Source organism: Sycon ciliatum, chromosome 10 (genome assembly GCF_964019385.1).
Source record: "Sycon ciliatum chromosome 10, ocSycCili1.1, whole genome shotgun sequence".
NCBI lineage: Eukaryota > Metazoa > Porifera > Calcarea > Leucosolenida > Sycettidae > Sycon > Sycon ciliatum.
Genome location: NC_088652.1, coordinates 10,965,657 through 10,988,445, shown reverse-complemented (window position 1 = coordinate 10,988,445; position 22,789 = coordinate 10,965,657). Strand labels below are relative to the sequence as shown.

Sequence of the window (22,789 nt, the reverse complement as noted above, 5' to 3'; positions counted from 1 at the left end):
GCGGTGGAGAAGGCACATTCGGTTGGCTAAGTGATCCACCACTCTTCCTCTGCACCGTGTGTTCGACTTGCTCTGGTTGTGTCGGTGGTAGACACACACAAACCAAACCTTGAACAAATTGTCATGTTGCGTGGTGATGTCTGCGGTATTCATACTTTTCATAGCTATTATTAAACTTTTATCTCCACATAGATTTTTTGTATTATCGCCTTCTTAGTATTTGACCTCACTAATTTCCCTGATACATAAGCGGTCAAATACATCGTGTATTTCACTGCTTAGTCAAATACGCAATAATTATATTAATTTTGACTACTTATGTTTGACTCTTTTTTTGTTCATGATTTCGCAGTTTTTTGGAGCGTGCTAGGGGATTTCCCTTTGCCATGACGCATGCGTGATGGAAATCAAATGAAGCGCTTGGATCTCAGCTTTGCAGCGCAGTTCGAATCGTGAAAATCGGTTGAATTATTATTTGGGCAAGATGCCGAACAAGAACGTGAGATTGAGTTGTTGTGCCGTTCCGAGGCACGGTGGAGTGGGCGGAAGAGGAGATGGAAGTGGCCCTGGTGTGTCTATGTTGCTGAGATCTACCATGATGGATTCGCTTGGTCCTGATCTTTCCAACGAGCCCAGGATGATGAAAATCCATCATTGTGGAGTGAAATAAGAATAAATTCCAATCAGAGCTGTGCGCGCAAACTATACCAAGAGAGTCAGTGCACTGGACAGCCGGCCGATTGGAGAAAAGGGGCCCCGGCATGGAAAGGGTTAAAACTGCAGGGGTAGCATATGTGTACATGTACTCAGACATCGCAGCCATTTTTGATACATCACGCACGCAGCACGTGCGTGTCAGGGACGTGCAGCCAATCAGAATTACAGAAAATTCGAAATATTGCAATATTTGGGCGATTTTTAAAGGGTTCCTTGGCAGCAGCCGTTTTATCTACGGCGTTGAAAATTGCAGGGCTGCTTTGACGGCCAAGTATGCGGACATCTATGGAAAGAAATTGTGAAATCGGTCAAGTACTGTAAAAGTCATATTTATAACGAAGTGCTAACTCTCACGAGTTAACGAGGAGAAATCTGTCGTTAAAATAGAAATTGTTATACAGAAATCGATACATATACTGTCCTATTGAGCGTTGAGAATAAGTGAGAATCGTTATCTTTGGTACACGTAAACCAGTCGATTTTGGGAAATCGTTATATATGCGCCTCGTTAGAATAATGGCTTGTACAGTAGAGGGAAATCCGTGTGTAGGTTTTTTCTGAGCGTTGTCGCTCTGATTTCCAGTATTCTGACAGTAAATCTATGTCGTTGAGGAGAAGAATGATTTGGTGAATCTACGGAGAACATTTTAATAAAGAAAATGAGCCCTCGAACATCGAAATCGGAGAAGGGATGGCTGCCAAGGAACATTTTGAAGACTGTACTGACGGCCGGACGCGAGCCACGCGGCTCCCGCAGTGTCAGAAAGTCCTTGGACTACCTTCGAGTTCGAGTTTATGGGTGCAAGGACGTGATCAGAATGATCTGCCTGCTGCAACGCTTTGCCATGTGTCTTGTGTTCATGTACATTCATTGCTTTCTTTCTCCAACTCGGCGTTGCTGGACCCTGAAGACTCCAAGACCAACTCAAGCTGACACCGTGCGACTGTGATGTTTGTGTCACATGTTTGATACAAGTGCAGTCCGAAAAGTACCGATGCGAGTGACATAAAACAAGGAAACCATACAGTCAGTAAGTTTTAATAAATTTACTTCCTCCGCGTCATCGAAATTGTCGCAGTTTGACTTTTGATGTAAAACGGGGTATTTACTCACCAGCACTCGTACCAGAGGCAGGGAATGGGATATAGGCGATAGTCATCAGTATAGGGTGACGGTAAAGTTCTATTTTCTGTTATTGGAAGCTGGAATTTTTGAACTAGACGCAATTTCTTCGCTGATGTCGCTGCGATGGTAATTTCGACTCGCGGAGATCAGTCAGGCGTTGCAGCCTGCACATTTCTCGTGCTTATGGCCATTCACTCAAGCCTCATCACTGTTTTACCTTAGCTGGGGTGAGAATGACTTCGTGGAACAAGTGGCAGCGCTTGGAGAAACATCGAGGGGTCAGCAAACTAAATGCCTGCAACAGCGATATAATTTGTCGCTCTGGCTGAGACACTCAGTACATGATTGTACCTGCAAGAGCCGTGTAGACTCTACACGTAGAGCTAGTGATGCACGCGCAGGTGCCGTACCATGGTATACCAGTGATGCTGAAAAACAGGGCCCGCTGGACGCGATAGTACACTTACCTGAGCTGTGACCAAACAGCTAAAATAAATGGGCATGCCACGGCTAAAAAAAGTTCATTTCAAGATCGAGGTGATTCCGGCGACGGTAATCAACCGACCTCGCAACGATCGTGTATTCTTACTAGGCTTCGTTGGTGGTGAAGTAGAAATCATCCAGAGCTAGCAGACGACAAGCATAGCAGCTCTTGTCCTGTGTAGAAAGTCAAAGCGTTTGAGATGAGGCGCGACCAACTTTCAGCCTTCCTTGAAATATTTCGGAACGATATTTTTGCGTCCATTGACATCAGCGACGACGAGGACTTCATCTCTGCATGAAAACTCTCAGTCCAACTGCCCTGGAACGTTACTCTAGTCTTCAGACTATCATACTGTGTAATAAGTTTTGAATGGCTTAGCTTATGGAGTTGTCAGTAACAAGTGACAAGTCACTAGTCAAACTGCGACAATTTCGATGACGCGGAGGAAGTATTTTTTACTAAAAGTCAGAAATTAGACCCTGATGACTTTCTGAAGAAACTGAATGCAATCCATCCTGCACTAAGATTTACGTGTGAACATGAAGAGTCGAATAAGCTATCTTTTCTGGATGTGTTAGTCGAAAAGACCCAGACTGGTGTATTAACTACGGTATACCCTAAACCCGTTTCACCGCGCAATACATGATGTTTGACTCGTTTTGCACTTCCCAGTACAAGTCTAACTTAGTTCGTAACCTTGTTAAACGGCAGGAACTTAATTTTCTATGCTCGTATTTGTGAAGAACGGATACAAGTACCCGCAGAAGCTCCTCAGCAGACTTTTAACACGTACACCTGTTGGAACGAGCTATCAGGCCGTTGCCTTGCCGCGTATTTCTTTACTTTGTTGTGAAATGATGTGTTGTTTTCCTGTGTGATGGCATTCCCCAAATTGTATCGTCTAGCATGTGTGATATGAGCATGCGCGATTTTGTAGTCGAGAGTCCTTTTGTCAGTCTTCTTGTTCGTCTCTGTCAGAGCAGTTTGCTTTTCCGTAATGTCAAAATATATAATGTTACAAACAAGTCTTGTCCCTTGTGTCCTGCGTCCCGGGGAACGGAATGGCTGAGATTCCGTAACAACATGGTGCCGAAACCCGGGACGCAAAGGATGAGTTAGTTTGTCATGAGTCTGTTCGTTGTCGTCACATCTTCGCTTCCATATTCCTCCTGCTGCCGTCGCATTCTCTTTCTGAACGGTCTTCCTTTGCCATTGCCAAGCACCTGACAGACGTCAACTATTCTGCTGGCATCATCCAGATCCGGAGAGTTTCATGCATCTTCGCCGTCATCTCTTGCAAACCGAGCTGCTGCCAGCCGTTTGCTCCTTCTCAGCTTTGGCGTGTTGACTTTGTCTGCGTGCGGAGTACCGGTAATTGCTGATAATAAAGATGTAACACAGTGTTTATAGTAAAAAATTAAAAAAGGGCCAAGAAACTAGAAGATAAATTTATCCTTGGCTCTCCATCCTAGTCCATTCAGACACGGTGTTCGTCTTCATTTACATTAAGGTTTGTTCTGCGTGCTGGGTTGTTTTTTTTTACTTTGGCAATTAAATTGCATTTGTTGTCTAACCCAGTGTGTTGTGAGAAATATGATGATTCTTGGTTCAGTGTTATTCGTTCTGCAAGTAGTTTCAAGCAGTTGAAAGTTCTAGAAACTGTCTACATTCACATTCGTGATACCAATATAGTAGTAGCTGTAGTATTGACATATCCGCGGCAAGTCGCTTATGTACAACGGCATGGGAGAGGATAACAAAAATAGAAATATATTTTGGGGAAATCCACGCTATTATCGAATATTCAACAATGACTGGTGTGGGGTTATACCAAATACCCATAATGTGAAAGTACATTTATTGTTGCAATATTTCTAATATATAATGTCACTGCACTCACACCCACACCTTTTTTTCTTCTTTTTTTGAAACCAGCCTCTTGTACGGGCAGAAGTAACAAAATGCTCGCAACCACACTCACACTCAAACAAGGTGTGAATAATGGTGGGACTATGACAAAAAGATATGAGATTCCGCCGCCAGACTGCACTTTCGCTACCACATTATGCTGAGCTGTGTAACAATGGCGTATAACCACACGGTATTGTTATTACAATTTCTCTCTTTTGATTTACAGATATAGATGAATGCGCTATATCAAATGGTAGTTTTTGCAATGAACAGGATACATGTTACAACACCAATGGGTCCTTTGTATGTTGCAACAAAAATTCTAATTGGTCAAATGGCCTTTGTTCACGTAAGTGTGTAGAAAAGAGCATCCTTAAACTAGCAAGCAGTTGAATAATTTTGTCATGGAAGGGAAAAACACTTGGATCTGTCGTATTCCGGCCAAAATTTCCTTTTGAAGTATAGATCAATTTTTGGGAGAGAACCCGTTTTTCAAGGCTTTCCAAGTTTTCTCTAAAAAATACTTCTTTTATACAAGTTTATATAGGTTTTTATACTGAATACGGTAAAACAGCCTGGGCCTCATTTTCTCTGTGCTGTGCTGATGAGTATACAAAAGGATGAAACAGTTCTGTCCGCAGATTGAGTGCTGAATAGAACTCTTTAACTTGCGATGGTGTTGGAGTGGATGTTAGTTTCAAAGGTGAACTTATATTAGGGGTGGAGCTGTTACCTAGTTTAACCGGCTATGTAACCGTTCAAAATCAATAAGTAGTTAACCGCTTGCATAAGGGTTCCTGGGTTATATTTTTCCTTTGTAAGCTGTGCATAATATGCATAAGTTGTGCACAATGGATGCATGACCGGTATTGCCCTCATCTCTGGGGTTGCTCGCCATGTTAGTGAGGCTTGCATATGCTCATAATGATATGCGATTTAATTGGCGGTTGCCATGGCACCAAGTGGCAAAAATTCAGAAAAAAAGAAAACCGAGCACCCACGCATCGCCCAAAAATAATAATTATTGGTCTGGCCGTGTGAAGCTGTGTAGCCGTCGAGCGCCATAACTCCGCGGGCCTTTCTCGTGTGGCTTTGATGATTGTTGCAGTCGGTGGCTAAGAGTTTTCTCTTCAACACTATATGTTATATTTACTTTTTTACTATGTTCACATTACCAGCTCCAAGAATAAGGACAGACAATGGTACGGAGACTAAGACAAACGTGGCAACTAATGCACACGCACTGCACCGAGACGCAGCAGTGATGGTGGGGCACTGATGGCTCTGCCAACCTAATGTCTATGTGTCACGGCCAAAAACACGCACAAAAAGAAGAAGAAAAAAAGAAGATAGAGCTGTACAAGTCAGAAAAATGAAAATCCCAAGGCTTAACATCAGCGAGTGTGTGGAAAAAATTGTCATCAAATTGGCATCATACTATTCATAGCGAATCGACTCCCCAGAGCCAGATTGTGCTGCGAAGATGGCGCTAAACATTTTTAATGATTGCGTTCTCTTGCTGTGTGGAGGCTAGGGCAGAAGAGCGGCAGGGAGGGAGTTCCAATCGCTGATGCTGCAGTGTGGGAACGAGCCCTTTAGTGCCAGGGGGATGATGAAGGCAACTGGTGTTGGAGCTGTTGGTCATGGCCACTGGTGCTACCATGTTTGCTGCGAGTTCTGGGGCTGGTAGAGGGGATACGGCGAGCTGGCAACACAGAGAGCACCTACAAATGACCAGGAAAGTAGTGCAGCTTGTACAGGCAGGCAACAGTACAGCGGACAGCCAAGCTGGGTAGGTGTGCACCAGGGCCAATAACCTGAAATGCGCGGCACTGAACGTTTTGCAGACGCTGGAGGTGACTCTGCGCAGCTCTCATCCACATAGGAGGCGAGTGCTCCATATGGTTGATCGTACGAACGCCTTATATACAGTCGTCCGGCCGCCCGTGGTGAAGATGTGGGCGGCTCTGGTTAGGACCCCAAGCTGGTAGCGTGCACGGGTAGCTATGGAGCGTTGGTGATCGCTAAAGGTCAACTTGGCGTCCACTTTCACACCAAGGAGGGTGATGGTGGTTGCCTTTCTCAAGGACGTAAATATACGTCCTTAGCAGCAAAAGGGTTAGCTGAAGGAATGACAAGGTTGCGATGCAGTCCGAAGCTGAATGGAAAAATATTGTGATCCGGCTCTGAATCACAGAGCAATTGACGACATGCCTCAACTGTAATTGTGGTGATGCTTCAGCTGTGCTTGAGATCATAGTTAGTGTTGAAACGATCTCACCGGATACTCGTTAGCTCGCTCGCCAGAAACTCGGCTCGTTTGTGCGGCCAGCTCGTTTGCACTAACGAACACCGTACACCGTACTCCGTACACATGGCAGTACATGTCGACCGGGGAGTCGTAAAATATTTTACGACTCCCTGGTCGATCGAGAGTCCAGTCCCGCGCAAAGTGAAAATCACTCGCAGTTACAGTGACTGTATGCCTGCACTACACTTGAGTTGTTTCAGTTGTCGTTGCAGCTTTGGTGGACTCTACTAATGTCTTGTTCCGCATCTGCTGACCTGTCGCAGGATATGCTTCGGTCACCTCTCCATTCGAGTGAAAGTAAAATAGTTACGCTCAGTCGTTTGGAAGTTTTCTCCCGCGATGCAGCGAAGACCAGGACTACTTGCAATCTTTGCAAAACGGTCTATTCTTACAAAGGCTACTCGACGACGGCGCTGAAAAGACACCTCGACACCAAACAGCAGTCCGAAGTGAAGCAGCAGCAACCCCAAATGCCGGCGGTGATAATTTGAACCAGCTGAAAAAAATCGAACTTAGAAAAAAAATTATTCAAAAAATCATATTTGCCACATCAATGAAACTCGTTAGCTCGCTCGATAGCTTGCTCGTTAGTGGAACTGATCGCTCGTTTGTTATAGATACGCTCGTTTCAACACTAATCATAGTACTATGGATATACCGCCATGTAAAACAATTTCACATGCTGATAATATCAGATACAAGTACACTAGATACTCTACATACTAGATACTCTAGATACTAGATACTCTAGATACTCTAACAATTTTATCACTAATTATGATAATAATTACCACATCAAATGCTGCAGAGACCTATCCAGAATCGGCAATATGCTGGCCCTGGCCTGGACATCTGAAACTGCAATCGTTTTCTACTTTGCAACATTAACGGATTAGTCCCTTTGTCGATTGATGGATCAATCGGAACCAACGCATTTGTCACTCCGATTAGTAACTTCGGCTCTGCTCTGTTTTGTTTTTAACTGTATACGTATGTTTAACTCATTGTATTTCTTTGTATTCTGTATCTCGTTATCGTTATCTTTTCCTCTAGCCCTCTCGCTTAGGATGAGCTTTCTTTTTTATGGCAGCTTAAGCGAAGGCTATATACCTGCTTTATGCAGGTTGATGCCAACGCGAACAAGCAAAATAATAATAATATTACAGATAGGTGTCATCCCCTTGTTTATTCCACAATGAATTCAGGTACGGTATTTGTGATAGAATGTCGAAAACCGGAACTTTCTGCATCAATATCCTAGTGAAATGTAATTTGAATGTTACATGATGGGGCGGCTGCTCCCACGCGAAGTTGCCCCCCCCCCCCCCATAGCTCCTTTATCTTTTTATCACTATGGAGGTGTAGTGCCAAAAAAGGGAAATCTTGGGAAGGGAAGAACAGTTGGGGAGCATTTCTGGCACTCCACTAAACGGCGCTGCGTCAAGGTGGAGCAGGCACTGCACAAAAGGATATATGCTGGAACTGTGAAAGAATATCCCGATACGATTACAGTGAAAATAGAGAGGGAGAGAGTTAATTCACTACCAACTCTGACCTCGTGTGCCGCCCTTGTCAAATAAGTGTCTGAGATGATCAGCAGGAGCCTTTTGTTACATCAAGTGTGAGAACGCATTCAGCTTTCAGCTTTTTGGAATCTGTATCATCATTATTATAGACAGTGTATCCATGTAACAAGTTGACTATTTGGACGAGGAGGAGACAGGATGATGGACAGAAGCAAAATACACAATCTAACATGATACAACCCACCATTCAGTAAAACGGCAGCCACAGACATTGCATGTAAACAAAAGTCTGGCTCATCGTCAAGCTCTTTCCTTCTGGTTAACAACTGGTTACGATCTTCAGCAAGACCAACACAATGACAAGCTATTCATGCATTCTGAAAATGTCAGCAATGGTCAAGTCTCATAGAAACCATGTGTAATGGAAGTGACATACACAAAAGAAGAACAACTCTGACAACAGCATAACTGTCGGAACAAAATATTTTGCCCAAGGGGCTGCAACTGCCCATGACCATGTATTGTATAAAAGGCGAAAAGTCCAGCACACAGGAAGAGACAAGTGAACGGAACACATCGTTCTAATGGAACCACGAACATTTAAAAAATATTTTTACCGCTTGCATGTCTTTATTTCTATACATTTCCTCATATAATTTCCTTCATCTTTCTGTGAGAACCGGACCTATGAGACGGCGAAAAGGCAATCATGCCCGTGCTATTGATGAAGAAAAATAAAAGTCCACAGCAAAAACAACCACCCTTCAAACAAAGATGCACCAACTACTTGAGCACGACGAGAGACCACAGAAGGAAAAAGCTAATAATTTATTGATGTTCAAGTGCACGTGGAAGCTTGAATGGACAAAATGCCACAACCCCAGTGTCAAATGAGCTGGGATCACACATTCATCAGCCTACTCTTACGCAACCAAGTGGTGCACTGGAGATATTGTAGGAAGCCAAAAATGATCAACATGAACAAAAAAGCCAAAGCTGATATAAAAATTCCAACATGAGAAAATAATTGCCTGTTCTCTTTACCATCGAATGCACAAATTATTTGTGAACATCCACCCGTATAATGTTTTTCTTCCCATGATGCTCTCTTGTTCTCTTCACCCCGCTATACCGCTCACCTGATATTTTCTCTTGCTGAACTGATAGCAACGAGATTTGGCAGCCTCACCCCGGCTGTGCTTCTTGGCCTTGTTACTGAATTGTTACTGAACAATCCTAACCAACCTTGCATCCAACCCTTGGCATGCTACAACCGACAACCGTTCCAAACGTGGGTGAGAGAATGGGCGAGAGAATACATAAAGAAAAATAAGGATAAATCTGAAAGGTGATCAGCGAAAGATGATAAAAGGCAGCTGCATAAGCATACAACCGCGCTTCAAAATCAAACGTAAAGATGGCGATCATGAACGACTGCGACGTGGAAAAAAAGAAAAGCGGGTCGCTTTGATTGCTCAAAGGCACTAGCATAGAGCGTGCATACTGCATAGCGCGTGCGGTCAAAAGGTCACGTGATAAGTGCGTAGACAAGTCATACGTTGTAATAATGCACTTGACAAAGAAAAGGAAACAAAGCTGAGCGTGAGGCAAACCAATCTGCAGAGCGCGAAAATATAAACACATTTAACGAAGGCTTTGTTTGAGAACAGAATGCACGGGCAGACAAAGAAGAAAAAGTTCGAAGCTCAGTCAATGTCGGTGTTTCTTAGAATCAATCATATAGAAAGCTCTATCACGCAAGACCGGACCTAAACACCTACGAAGTAAGCATGGATGTGTTACGAGAAATACGTGCAGTGGAATAGATTGCATTGCATTGGATTGCATAGTGACACAACTTGCCAAGCTGCATGTACGTGATGTAAATCTACAAACAACATGCAACGTCGTAGTAAGAACTATCGTAACTCGTTAATTGTGTTTTGGACTCAAGGTAAGCAGTACTTTGCTACACGCTGACAACGATGAACGAATTGATTAGACTGATAATAATTAATAATAATATGAAAGAAAAAAGAAATTATAAATGAGCCCCAGCCAGCAGAAACCTGAACATGTGTAATTTTTTCAAAAATTATTTTTTCCCTCGAAATTGTTTCTACACTATTAATCATTCAAGTTATCAAGTTTGGTGACAATCTGATAAGCGAAAGCATGGAAAATAGAGTTTGAAGTCGGAGAGGTCAAGATTCGGTACAGTTGGCGCAGCATCCATGCCTAGTGACTCCATGCAAGTTGATCCTACAGTTTCTGATTGTGATGTGGAACAGGTACATGTAAGTAAATAGAATGCAAGTCAGGCTTGCCCTCTTGGTACTGCAGCCTGTGCAGGCATGAGTAGTTCAGAAGTCACAGTGACGATATTCCGTATACATCACTACCTTCTTTACAACACCAGAGTGCAAAACGATGATTGGTGGCTGGCCTTCCAAATTGTGTTCAGGGACCTCTGCGCTGGCAGTTTGGGCGTTGTCCCAAAGCTTGCCATACTGATAGATGTACTGATCAATACTACTGACATCCACTCCCTTGTACACTTTCACTCAGACCATGATTTCAGCATAATTGTATTTCAATGATATGAGCGAATGCTGGCGTTTTGTAGCACGTGAACATGTTGCCCCAAAGCGTTCAGCCGGTTTGAGTTTTTAGGGATCCCCTTTCTCAACACAGGCAGCAGCCAGCTTGGTGTCGTCTGGCAAGGAAGAGTACTGAGAATACTACGCTCTGTTTTGCGCCGTGAGAAGCCCTCCATCAGTGTCTGCAACATCATTGTTGTCGATATAGAAATACGGATCGCTCAGCGGGTCGACATTCAGCTTCTCCTCGCAGTCGCTATTTCTTCAGCACTGACTATCGTCGCCACCAGTATCCAGTGTCGATTTTATGAGGGCTCTTCGTTGCTATGCATATGACACTCGCCACTGCTGGACAAACTCAGCGAGATCGACAACAAAGAAATAATTCCGATCGCGAACTAACTTTCAGCGCTGCTTCGTACAGGCAGTCTCACGCTGACAACTCTGGACCTAAGTCTTTGTCGCGACACCTGTCGCCATCGCTGTGTCTAAACTCAACCTCCGTGTGACGAGCTCTCTCCTAGCGCTAAAATCAATTGACCAGAGACATTTGAAGACACTTGAAACTCCTTTGACAACAAAGACACCCACTCGATCGAAAAGAATCTTCAAAAGCCAGCTCACTGCGCGTCCCAAACTTTGACGTCACGTTTTGATGATTGATATCAAGTACACAAGTGCTGGTTTTCGCTGGCCGGGGCTCAAATGTCACCTACAGTTACACAACACCCTGGTATGAACTTCACTTCCTCAAGCTACCTCAAGTTCCCCTTTGAAGAAATGGTGGTATGCTACGTTTAGGAAAGAGAAGAGAATTTTGTAAATGGCATTAATTTTTTAATTAAACCCAATTAATTTTTCCATAACCAGCGGGAATTAAAAACCAAATGGGAACCAACATATTGGAACACTGGAACATACCTGCTTCATCATTCCTAGATTCCAACATCTACGGAAAGAATAGTGCTGGTTGCTTTTGGCGGTGACGACTTGGGTCATGGCCCATCCTTTTTTTTCTTTGAAAATATAAGTTTTTAATTTGCATTACAGAAAAAGACCAAGGAACTGCATTCACAGGTCTCTAAGTTTTCAATTCCTTTTTAAATATTATTTAATAAATTTTTCAGACTTGGTTTTTCTTTCACCAATACCCTTCATCTTTTCCGCAAACCGGGTTTCAGTAACAATAATGAGTGGGTCTCTGATGAAGTTATAAAAACATTGCTTGGTTGGTAAACCAAGATGTTAATATTGATTTTCGTGTAATCTGCCCTCTTTTGCATGTTCAGAGAGATACGAATGCGCGGGAAATGAAAGCCTTCTAATTTTAGATACAAGCGCACACTTGAAGACGAGCCTGGACATGGCAATAACTAGTTGTTCAAAGGCAGGACTGTCACTCCCGAGCCATCCAGGCTGCATTTCATCCGCAGTTAGCTCTGGCAAGATTAACAATAGTGTTTGGCTAGTGACACCTGATTGGTTGGTAAAGTCAATTCTGAGTGGAGACAATCTAACAGAAGATGCATCACGTGATCAGTTACACAACATTGTCTGTGTCGGTAGGTCACAACATATACATTTAGCGTAATAAGCACAATACAGTTTTCATTGAATCTTAACCCTTTTACCGCTATAGAGTTATGCCATTCAGCCACTGGGCAAAATGCTACAATTAAGGTACTAGTAAATGGCCAGTTCCACAACGTTATGGCCCTGGCAACTGGGCTTTTGAATTTTTGGGAAATGGAGACCAAGACTACTACCATCAGATTGACTAACTTGATGTAGCATCCGAAATAAGAAGCAAAGCGTCATATCTTGATTGTGGCACGGGTCATGTTCCCCGGTTCGGCTATGCTGATGATATTTGGCTTCAGTTACCATTTATTATTAGTTTGTTTTGCTTGTTATGATTTCTTGATTTTGCACCCGATTCAGTTATAATTTAAAATATTATTTGCTGCAGCCTTTTCGCTGTGTGGTTAATGATTTCCCTTTTTCTTAATTTCGTCGTCGTCAGAACCATCACTTTCGATTTCAAAAACATCTGAGTCACTTCCGTCTTCAGAATCGCCGCTCGAGTCCAATGACTCGTTCTCGCTGTCGCTGTCCATGAATATAGTATCGTACGCCTCCGAAAGGAGACCGATGAGAGATTACGACATGCCATGATCGCGACGGTTGAGTTCAAAAATAGGACCTACTGAACAAGTTTGAATTTTTATATTTGTTCAAAGGGGGCACGCGCGTGACCTCCTAGCACCTCGCAGACCTGCGACCTTTGCGCGAATCGGTACCCACGCGTTTGAAGAAGCTACATGCAAGTCATTCACGCGATCCACAACAAAAGAGAGATAGATGTGATAGTCGTTCAACATTTTCAACTACACTTTTGGAATTTTGAAATTTTTATTTGAGTTCGAAGGACGCGCGTGACCTCCTAGCACCTCGCAGACCTGTGAGCTTCATATGAATCGTCACCCACGCGATCTAAGATGCTGCAGCCTGTGCAACCAAGTAGTCAAGTCATTCGCGGAATCTAAAACCACTGACAACAGCACGAAAGAGAGATCGATATGATGTGATAGTAGTTCAAAAAATAGCAACGACACTCTTTGAAATTTTATTTGAGATCGAAGAACGGGCGTGACATAGCCATGGCTGGCTATCGCCCCTCCCTCCATATTGGCCTATATTCTCTGGCCACGGGAAGGTGAAACAAATAAATAAATCCAACTACCTCGTGAACCCCCCAGCTTTGTTTGAATCGCCACCCACGAGTTCGAAGATGCTGCAGGCAAGTATCCAAGTCATTCGCGCGATCTACAACAGCGTACGAGTACTTTGAGTCAGGCACTATTTTGTGGAATGCAACTGGACGAGTATCCTCGTCCTCGGGAATACAGCATACTTTTTGAGGATGAGATAACTCGTCCTTGGTCCTCAAAGGATTACTTCCGGGTTTGTTTGTTTGTTTATTTGTGCCATCGGCATGTCAGGTGCTATCTAGCACCTGTCCCGTACTGTACCATCAAAGACAGCTGGCCACAAACAGCTGGCCACAATATTCAAAAAAAGGCTTTCAAATGCAAGATCATAACGTGAAGCAACTTGGAAGAATGAGTATGATTGCGAAGTGTATCGGGGAATGCATGTAGGGCGACAGTGCGGGTTCGAATCCCAATTTATGTCTTTAAAAAAAGGAGAAATGGAAAATTTATAGCATCCCTGTGATTTTTTTGCCTAGGTCATCAGGTTGGTAGACAGTGTTCTCTTACCCTAAAATGCAAAGAGAAATTTTGATGTAGCCAATCAATGAAAAAAAACATTTCCAATAGTTAACATGCATGATGAGCTAGCTAGGCAAAAGAGCATCGCGTACGGCCCTGACCTTCCAAGCTCTCTCGTTAACTCAGATGGAGAGCCAAGGATTGATTTATAAAAAGTAAAAAGACCAAGGAACTACAAGTTACGCTATACTGTCCACTAACACCACCAATTACTAAACAATCAGCTCATGCGATAACATTGCAAAACACTGACCGACGGTACTGACGTTCTACGACTAATTGGCTAACAGCTCTAGCACATATTGGACGCGCACTCCAACAGCCTTCTAACTTGGAAGGTTCTAAGCTATATCAAAGATGAGCTAGAGCTGTTAGCCGGTTAGTTGTAGAATGTCAGTACCGTCGGTCATTGTCGTGCAGTGTTATAGCATGAGCTGATTGTTTAGTAACTGGTGGTGTTAGTGGACATTATAGTGTAACTTGCAGTTCCTTGGTCCTTTTTTTACTTTTTTATGAATATTTTTACTTCCTCCGCGTCATCGAAATTATCGCAGTTTGACTAGTGACTTGTCACTTGTTACTGACAACTCCATAAGCTAAGCCATTCCAAACTTATTACACAGTATGATAGTCTGAAGACTAGAGTTACTTTCCAGGACAGTTGGACTGAGAGTTTTCATGCAGAGATGAAGTCCTCGTCGTCGCTGATGTCAATGGACGCAAAAATATCGTTCCGAAATATTTCAAGGAAGGTTGAAAGTTGGTCGCGCCTCATCTCACCTGCTTTGACTTTCTCCACCTGGACAAGAGCTGCTATGCTTGTCGTCTACAACCTCTGGATGATTTCTACTTCACCACCAACTGAGCCTAGTAAGAACACACGATCGTTGCGAGGTCGGTTGATTACCGTCGGCGGAATCACCTCGATCTTGAAAAGAACATTTTTTAGCCGGGGCATGCCCATTTAATTTAGCTGTGTGGTCAGAGCTCATGCAGGTAAGTGTACTATCACGTCCAGCGCGCCCTCTTTTTTTAGCATCACTCATATACCATGGTATGGCACCTGCGCGTGCATCACTAGCACTACGTGTAGAGTCTACATAGCTCTTGCAGGTACAATCATGTACTGAGTGTCTCAGCCAGAGCGACAAATTTTATCGTTGTTGCAGGCATTTACTTTGCTGACCCCTCGATGTTTCTCCAAGCGCTACCACTTGTTCCACGAAGTCTTTCTCACCCCAGCTAAGGTAAAACAGTGATGAGGCTTGAGTGAATGGCCATAAGGACGAGAAATGTGCAGGCTGCAACGCCTGACTGATCTCGGCGAGTCGAAATTACCATCGCAGCGACATCAGCGAAGAAATTGCGTCTAGTTCAAAAATTCCAGCTTCTAATAACAGAAAATAGAACTTTGCCGTCACCCTATACTGATGACTATCGCCTTTGTCCGATTCCTTGCCTCTGGTACGAGTGCTGGTGAGTAAATACCCCGTTTTATAAGAAAAAGTCAAACTGCGACAATTTCGATGCAGCGGAGGAAGTAGTATAGAAAAGGAACCAGGGAACTACAAGTTATTCTATACCTCACCTTCTCCGAATCGCTAAGTCTACATACCGGTATGTAAGTAGTGGCACTGGGACGAGCCACTCCACACCAAACCTACACAAACTGATGCGTGGCCTCCAGTCCTCACAACGACCTACTCTGCCAGACATGCTCTTCCAGGGCCACACTCTCTCAACCCCAGCTGAAACAACCACCCTGAACGCTTTCTTCAACTGGCAGAGCCGACAGTCAGTTACAGGGCGCCAGCAGGAATTCCTCTCCATTCATGTCCCCACACCCAATACACCTGGTCTCACTACACTTGAAACAACAGCCCAAGAGGATTCAAAGCTACTGTCTAACCTCGACCCGTCAAAGACCCCGGGTTGTGATGACATACTAACCCGACTACTGAAAGAGGCAGCCAGTTCACTTGCGCCGTCCCTAGATATCCTTTTTAACATCTCCTTCTATCGTTGCACTATCCCGCAAGAGTGGAGCGACGCAACAGTCACCCGATCCACAAGAAGGGCAGCTAAACCAAGCCCTCCAACTATCGACCCATATTGCTGCTCAGCGTGACGTCGAAAGTGCAAGAGAGAATAGTTGGTGACCGGATCTCGAAGCACATCCAACCTCACCTCCACAACGGCCAATCAGGTTTTCGGCCAAACGATGGCACCACACAGCAGCTATCTCGGTTAATCCATCAGATCACCGAGAAAAGAGATGCTGGGCAAACAGGTATTGCTTGCTTCTTCGACCTATCTAAGGCATTTCACCGGGTGTGCACCAAGGACTGCTTGCTAAATTGACCCACCTCGCACTCGATGGCAAATTCTTCCAGTGGATTGCCTCCAACAGACGACAATGTGTGCCAGTGGAGAGCAGCAAATCAACCTGGCTGAACATTCCTGCAGGGGTCTCCCAAGGTTCTGTCTTGGGGCCGCTTTTGTTCACAGCCTACACAGTCGATCTGCCAACCGCCTGCATAAATGCCAACACTGAGTGCAGCCATTTTGCCGACGACATTGCCATGATTGCCGCTCATGAGAAATGTCTAGCCACAGAAGAGCACCTCCAGTCAGCTGTGACAACCGCCGCACAGTGGCTGAGGGATTGGCAGCTCTGCATCAACGAAAATAAGACCACTGTCATCCACTTTCACCACACCAACCGGCCACCTCCCAGACCACCATCAATCACACTCCGACTCAACGATACCAACCTCACTGTCCCCTTAAAGAGGAAGATGTTCCTTCTCCTGCGACTACACTTCTGCTCTCTCCTACATCTATCTAATTTACATTCACAGTATTCTTCAGTATGCTTGCACTGACCTCTCACCCCTCCCCGCAACCCTCAATAACCGGCTTGAGCGCATCAATCGGCGCGCCGCTCGCCTCTGTTTGCATCTCCCCTATTTGAACACAGAACCCACTCCGCGCTGCTCCACTGGCTCAAATGGCTATCATTCAGCAGCCGCCGTACCCTCTTCCATGTCATTCATGCACATAGCCTGCATCATAGATATGCAACACCACGCCTTCTTGCAATTCACCTACCCCGAATACAACCCATTCGCACGCTCAGGTTCCCCGAACCTTTGAGTTACCCACAACACGCAAACCAGCTAAGAGACTTCCCCATCTATGCTTCACTTCATTTCTTTAATAGCACCCCACTTAGCCTCCGACAATATACCCCAGACAAGATTTCAAAGCAAACATCCTACCTCTTGTCATCTCTTCCGTATGTACATACTCACATTGCTCATTAACCCCTCATCAGTTGAGCTTGAGAAGGCTGAGGAAGGTTATGCCTGAAGAGCACCACTTATATAGTGCTCACCAGGCAAAAACATCACCAGGGAAACAAACTTACAGAGACGCTCCGTTTCAAGCGCGACAGACACCACGTGAACACCAGATAGCAGCGCAAGTCAGTGTCGCTCATGGAGGTGCTGAACAGAAGCAATTATCATCGAAGTCGCACAAACCTCTTCTTATTATGATATTATTTGTTGCAAATGATGCAGACAGGTTCTTGAGTCTTCAACTGCGTTAAATAACTGAGGAGGGGGCACCCAAACACATGTAGAGGAGGGTGTTTCAAATAGGAACGGTTTGACAGCAAAATTGTGTAGACCCAAACGGATCATCAGCGTGGATTGTTCACTCGGAGCTCTTTCTCTCAATACACTACACTGCAAAACCTCTGGAATATCTAGCCTGGACCGGTATTGTTGCTACTCTCAGAATGCTTGTCAAACACGGCCTCAAGAGACTCCAGTTTTTGAACAGCACGCATGACGGATGGTTGTCTTTTCCAATTTCAACAATTTTCAGTATATAGATGCGGGAATTTTTTTGGTAAGTGTTGTCTCCTAGCCACAAAAGCCTGAAAATGAGGGTCACATGCACCAGTGCTATAGTATCGGTTCTCTTTTGGTAGATCCGTAAAGGGTTAAGATTACCAGTAGTGGACTGGTGCGCCTTAGCATTCGTTTTCATAAAACATCAATTTCACCATATTGGCAATAACATTTCATAATAATTATTATGATCTGCATTCAACATTGATTTTTTCTAATTTCAGAATTTGCTGCTTGTTCATCGGTCACGTGCCAGCAAAATGCCCTCTGTAATTCGACAGGACATTGTGAATGTAGAATGCCTTACTATTACAATGGTACAAATTGCTCTCGTAAGTGAAAGCAGTGAGTTGAATTGCTCAGACCTGGCGGCAGTTAGCCTAGGTTTTGGTTTATCCACCAGTACGAAGTACACACATAGTCTAACTATAATCCATTCACCAAATATGGGCCTATAGGCTGTCACAGTCACACTTCACTTGAAATATCATAAAAACTTTATATAAACAATGATCTTTTTGAGACACAACACTAGGCCGAGAGCATCATATGAGCCAAGCCAAGCTAAAAGGTGGCACAGGCATAATTTTTGGAAAATTCATTTTTCATGCCTATTTTAAAGTGTGTTTCCCTCAAACCAGTTAATTTATGACTTGGGGCTCCCCGCGTGCTAGTTTGTACGTGATGTGTTTGGGCACGTGAGAGCTGCGTCTCACCCGCCTGTGTGGATTCACAGGAAGTGTGAGTTACGAAGTCTGAATAGAATGTTGAACAGTCTCTGCTGGGATGACGACTACACCATAGCGCAGTGGTTAGACTATCGCTAGCTACAAGCGAGAGTCTCTGGTTTGAGTCCTGGTGGTGACAGTCAATTATTTCTTCACACTTTTCCAGTTCGTGTCTTTCCTTCAAACCAGTGAATATTTTAGGACTTGGGGGTCCACACATGCTAATTTGCACGTGAAGTGTGTGGGTACGGTGAGGGCTGCATCCTACCCGCCTGTGTGGATTCACAGGGAGTGTGAGTTACTAAGTCTGAAGAACAAGGAGTGGTGGTCCATGGTTAAGCGTGCAGGTGGAAGTGTTCGCGATAGCACTGTGCCTGTTCCTATTGTCTCTGATGGACAGGAGCACACACTGAATCGTGACAAAGACGAGATTATGTGAAGCTACGGCAGGCACAGTGGGTTGGTCAAAGACAATGATTGAGATACGAGAGGTACCTGGTTCAAGTCCTGCCTGGGAGCGGTTTTTCCAGCCGTACTGCTACCCACAGTCAACTGGGAACTTGTGGCCAGGCACAAGGGGTACATGGATGCAGCTAATGGGGTCGTTTTCGGCACTTGTGCCAGTGGTTGTGAGACTTACCCACTCACCCCCACCGTTAGGCGCTGCATCTGCCGCTAGGGTTTATCGGGTGTTAGCGGCCGTCGTGAGTTCCCTTCGGGATCGGATACGATAATTTACTTTTTTTTATGTCATTGAAAATGCAGTCTAGAGACTGACTTCAGTGATGTTGCTACCGCCTTTCTGGATGTCAAACAGCGTTCACTACACAGAATAACAACAGTGCACTTTCGCCAATCTACTGTGAGGCGTGTGCTAATAGCCATCAACCCGTCAAAAGCAAGTGGCCCTGACACTGTCCCCTGTCGGGTGCTTAAGATGTGTGCAGATTCGCGTGCACGCCCGCTTGCTCGTCTGTCCTCTCTCTGCTTCCGACAAGGCCACCAGCCATCTGGCTATAAGGTGGCAAACATTGTCCCGGTTTACAAGAAGGGCTGAAGATCTTGTGTGAAAAACTACCATCCAATATCCCTTCTCTCCATTATCTTCAAATGTATGGAAACCATAATCAACCGGAGCACTACAAACTTTCTCGACAGCAACTCTATTCTCTCTGCTCACCAATTTGGCTTCTGCTCTGGACTTGGCGCAACCGACCTCCTCCTACAGTCCATTCAGAAAAAGATGGATTTCTAGCTTTTGGCCATAAATGGGTCAAACGTTGAGTTTTTTTAGAATATGTTTCTGCAATCCCCTATGGAATCCTCTTCCAATTATGTTTAAAACTCGGATGTTGAGCCATAAATAAATGTAGAAAGGAAGGCTGTCGGTTAGCGCTACGGAGATGTGTTGAAACTAGGTGTCAGGACGTCGAATGACTCGTATCCATAATGTCCTTTTCCTTTCTCCAATCATGTTTCAGCAGTCTATTTCTCCAAAAAGCAAGCCATAGCAAGAATAGGATTTCGGCCAGGTTTTGCCCCAAGAGCACTGAATTGGGAAAACCCATCAAAATCCAGGCCGTTTGACCTATAGGATTTTACATCAGGCCCTATAGACGACGGCTACTTTGGCCAACCGGACAACAAAGAAGTTGAGACCAAAGAGAATGTTTTTAGTTCCTGCGCATGTAGAAATGACGTAATGACAGTAGTGAGTCAGGTCGCTACAGTACTCCCCCACCAGTGGTGAGGTCGGGAGGAGCGAAGCACGATAAACAAGAAAAAAGAAAGAGAAGAGAAAGGAAGTGCAGCATGTACAAGGCGGAAAGGCAAACATATAATAATATGATACATAATATGTACAAGCAAGAGCGCTGCGTGTGTGAAATTTGTTAACAACGTGGCACAAATGCTGAAGCAAAAACCAGAAAAGCAGGAAAGAGAGAGATGTATGACAGAGGCGGGTTAACGTGTCAGAGGTGTGTTAAGGTGACAGAGGTGGAGAGTATGTCAGAGGCAGAAAGAAAGAAAAGAGGAAGCGTATGCATGACAGAGGAGTATTATCGTGTCAGAGGCGGAACGAGGAAATGTAGGAGTGACAGGGGAGTATTATCATGTCAGAGGCGGCTGCATGTTGCAGGCTTGGCGGGTAACCAGCAGGAGCGCTGCACTGGGGCGAGGCGTGCGGAGTGAGGCGGGGACGGGTGGAGGCGTGCGCAGCGTCAGCGTGTGCCTGCGTTCGTGCACAGTTGAGGTGGTACGGATGGTGGAGGTGGCCAATTTCCAGCTTAAGGCCAGGACGAAGATGGACGAATACGGACGACTGGACAATGCCGTGGCAGGATAGCGGGGCATCCAGGTGGGCCGGGGAGGGTGGCCGATCCAGTGTCGCGTGGTGGTGAGGCTCAAGTTTTACGTCAACAGCCGCGATCCCGAGTGTTGAGGCGAGCAGGAAACTGCGGCGGGCCGAGCTCGGGGATGGCATGCTCAAAACTCCGCGTCTGGGGTCACCAATATAGGGTATACAGGTCCTCCCTCGTTAGTAGATAATCTCTGGGCCATCGAAAAAGTTATCTTATAACGAGACTTATCTTGTAGCAGGACTTGCAGCTAAAGGTGAAATAGGCACTACTTCGTACTTACCCGGGCTACCCTCGATACAACATAAATTATCGATGCTTCAACTCGTTATAAGATAATTTAAAATCTCCAATATAACTCTTCCTTGGATGCAAACATTGCAAAGGATCGTCCATATTCACGAATACATAGACATAATACGTTTTCTCTTTCTGCTTTATCCTACGTGTTTTGGCCTTGGTCATGCATGGTCAATATTATCTTATACTGAGGGTTTGGCACTCCAGGGACCTGGGCAAAGGATCGTTATAACGGATTTTATGTACTAACGGATTATGTTGTAACCGGACCTGTAAACAGCTGTATAGACCACGTTTCGCCAGGGGATTTCAGATTTCTATTTACTAACGGGGTTTATGTACTAACCGGACTCGTTATAACGAGGGAGGACCTGTATAGGGTTTTATGTCGAGCCCTAGACGACGGCTACTTTGGCCAACCGGACAACGAAGAAGTTGTCACCGAAGAGAATGTTTTTTATTTCCTGCGCATGCTTATGTAGAAATGACATAATGACAGTAGTGAGTCAGATCGCTACAGACCCTGCCTGCAACAGTGCATTGTATGGTTCGAACCCCAGTTCAGGTACCCCTTTTGGACCCTTTTTCAAATTTTAAATTTCACAGCACTTCACTGTGTACGGTAAAATCTTGAAATATCGCCTAATACAGGAGCTCGCCAGAGCTTGGGCCATCTTTTTGTGAATGGACTGTAGCTCTTCAACACGAATGGAGCCGAGTTGCCAACAGTGGAGGACTTGTGCGCGTCCTGGCAGTGGATATTGCTGAAGTGTTCGACAAAGTGTCGCACCCGGGTGTTTTGTACAAAACTGAGCGGTACGGGCTCCAGCCCGGGAAGTTCCCCTCTTTGGTCTTTCTATAACCTTGAACCTTCCAAGTTGGAAGGCTGTCGGTTAGCGCTCCGGAGATGTGTTGAAGCTAGGTGTCAGGACGTCGAATGTCTCAGTACTCTGTCAGATGTGTGCCTAGTTATTGCACTTTCTGACTGTATATAGTACCCAGTTACAGTGATGGAGAGTTACTCTTAACTCGTATTCATACCGGTATGTCCTTTTCTTTCTACATTTATTTATGTCTCAACATCCGAGTTTCAAATAATAATTCAAAAGGAAGTTTGGAGGCGGTGAAAAAAAACAGTTTCGTAATCAGTATTCGCATGCAACGACGTAAATCCACACAATGCAGTAGACACTTCCTTTCTAATATAGCAATGAAAAATATCAATTGTGCACTCATAACCATGTAAAAACAATTAAAAATTAAACAATTCCAGAACGTTTTCGTGTGACTATCATCAGTGGAACATCGTCATATAGTAAGAATCACTAAAACAACCAGTTATATAGCTAGAGTAATATGAAAAGAAGCGTGAGAATGCAGCATAGCTAGCGGTTATGCATAACGCGTGTAGTGTGAACCTTTGCAGTGTACAAGTATCTGAGAATGGTACAGTCGTCCCTCTCTAATCCGGCACTTTATAATCCAGCACCCTCGATAAACCAGCACAATTTTC

General features: G+C 44.6%; 1 protein-coding gene across 5 annotated transcripts in view; it reads left to right on the top strand.

The window, feature by feature from the left end:
- Positions 1-22,789, top strand: part of LOC135825798 (sushi, von Willebrand factor type A, EGF and pentraxin domain-containing protein 1-like) — a 579,302-nt gene that overhangs the window by 413,071 nt on the left and 143,442 nt on the right. For 3 of the 5 annotated variants that reach the window (XM_065338421.1, XM_065338420.1, XM_065338422.1), the window contains 3 exons: positions 4,465-4,587; positions 11,965-12,237; positions 18,113-18,220. The exons of the other annotated variants lie outside the window; for them this stretch is intronic. In XM_065338421.1, the coding sequence (XP_065194493.1) occupies positions 4,465-4,587; positions 11,965-12,237; positions 18,113-18,220 (504 nt within the window). The remainder of the gene's footprint in view (positions 1-4,464; positions 4,588-11,964; positions 12,238-18,112; positions 18,221-22,789) is intronic. 5 annotated transcript variants of the gene reach the window in all.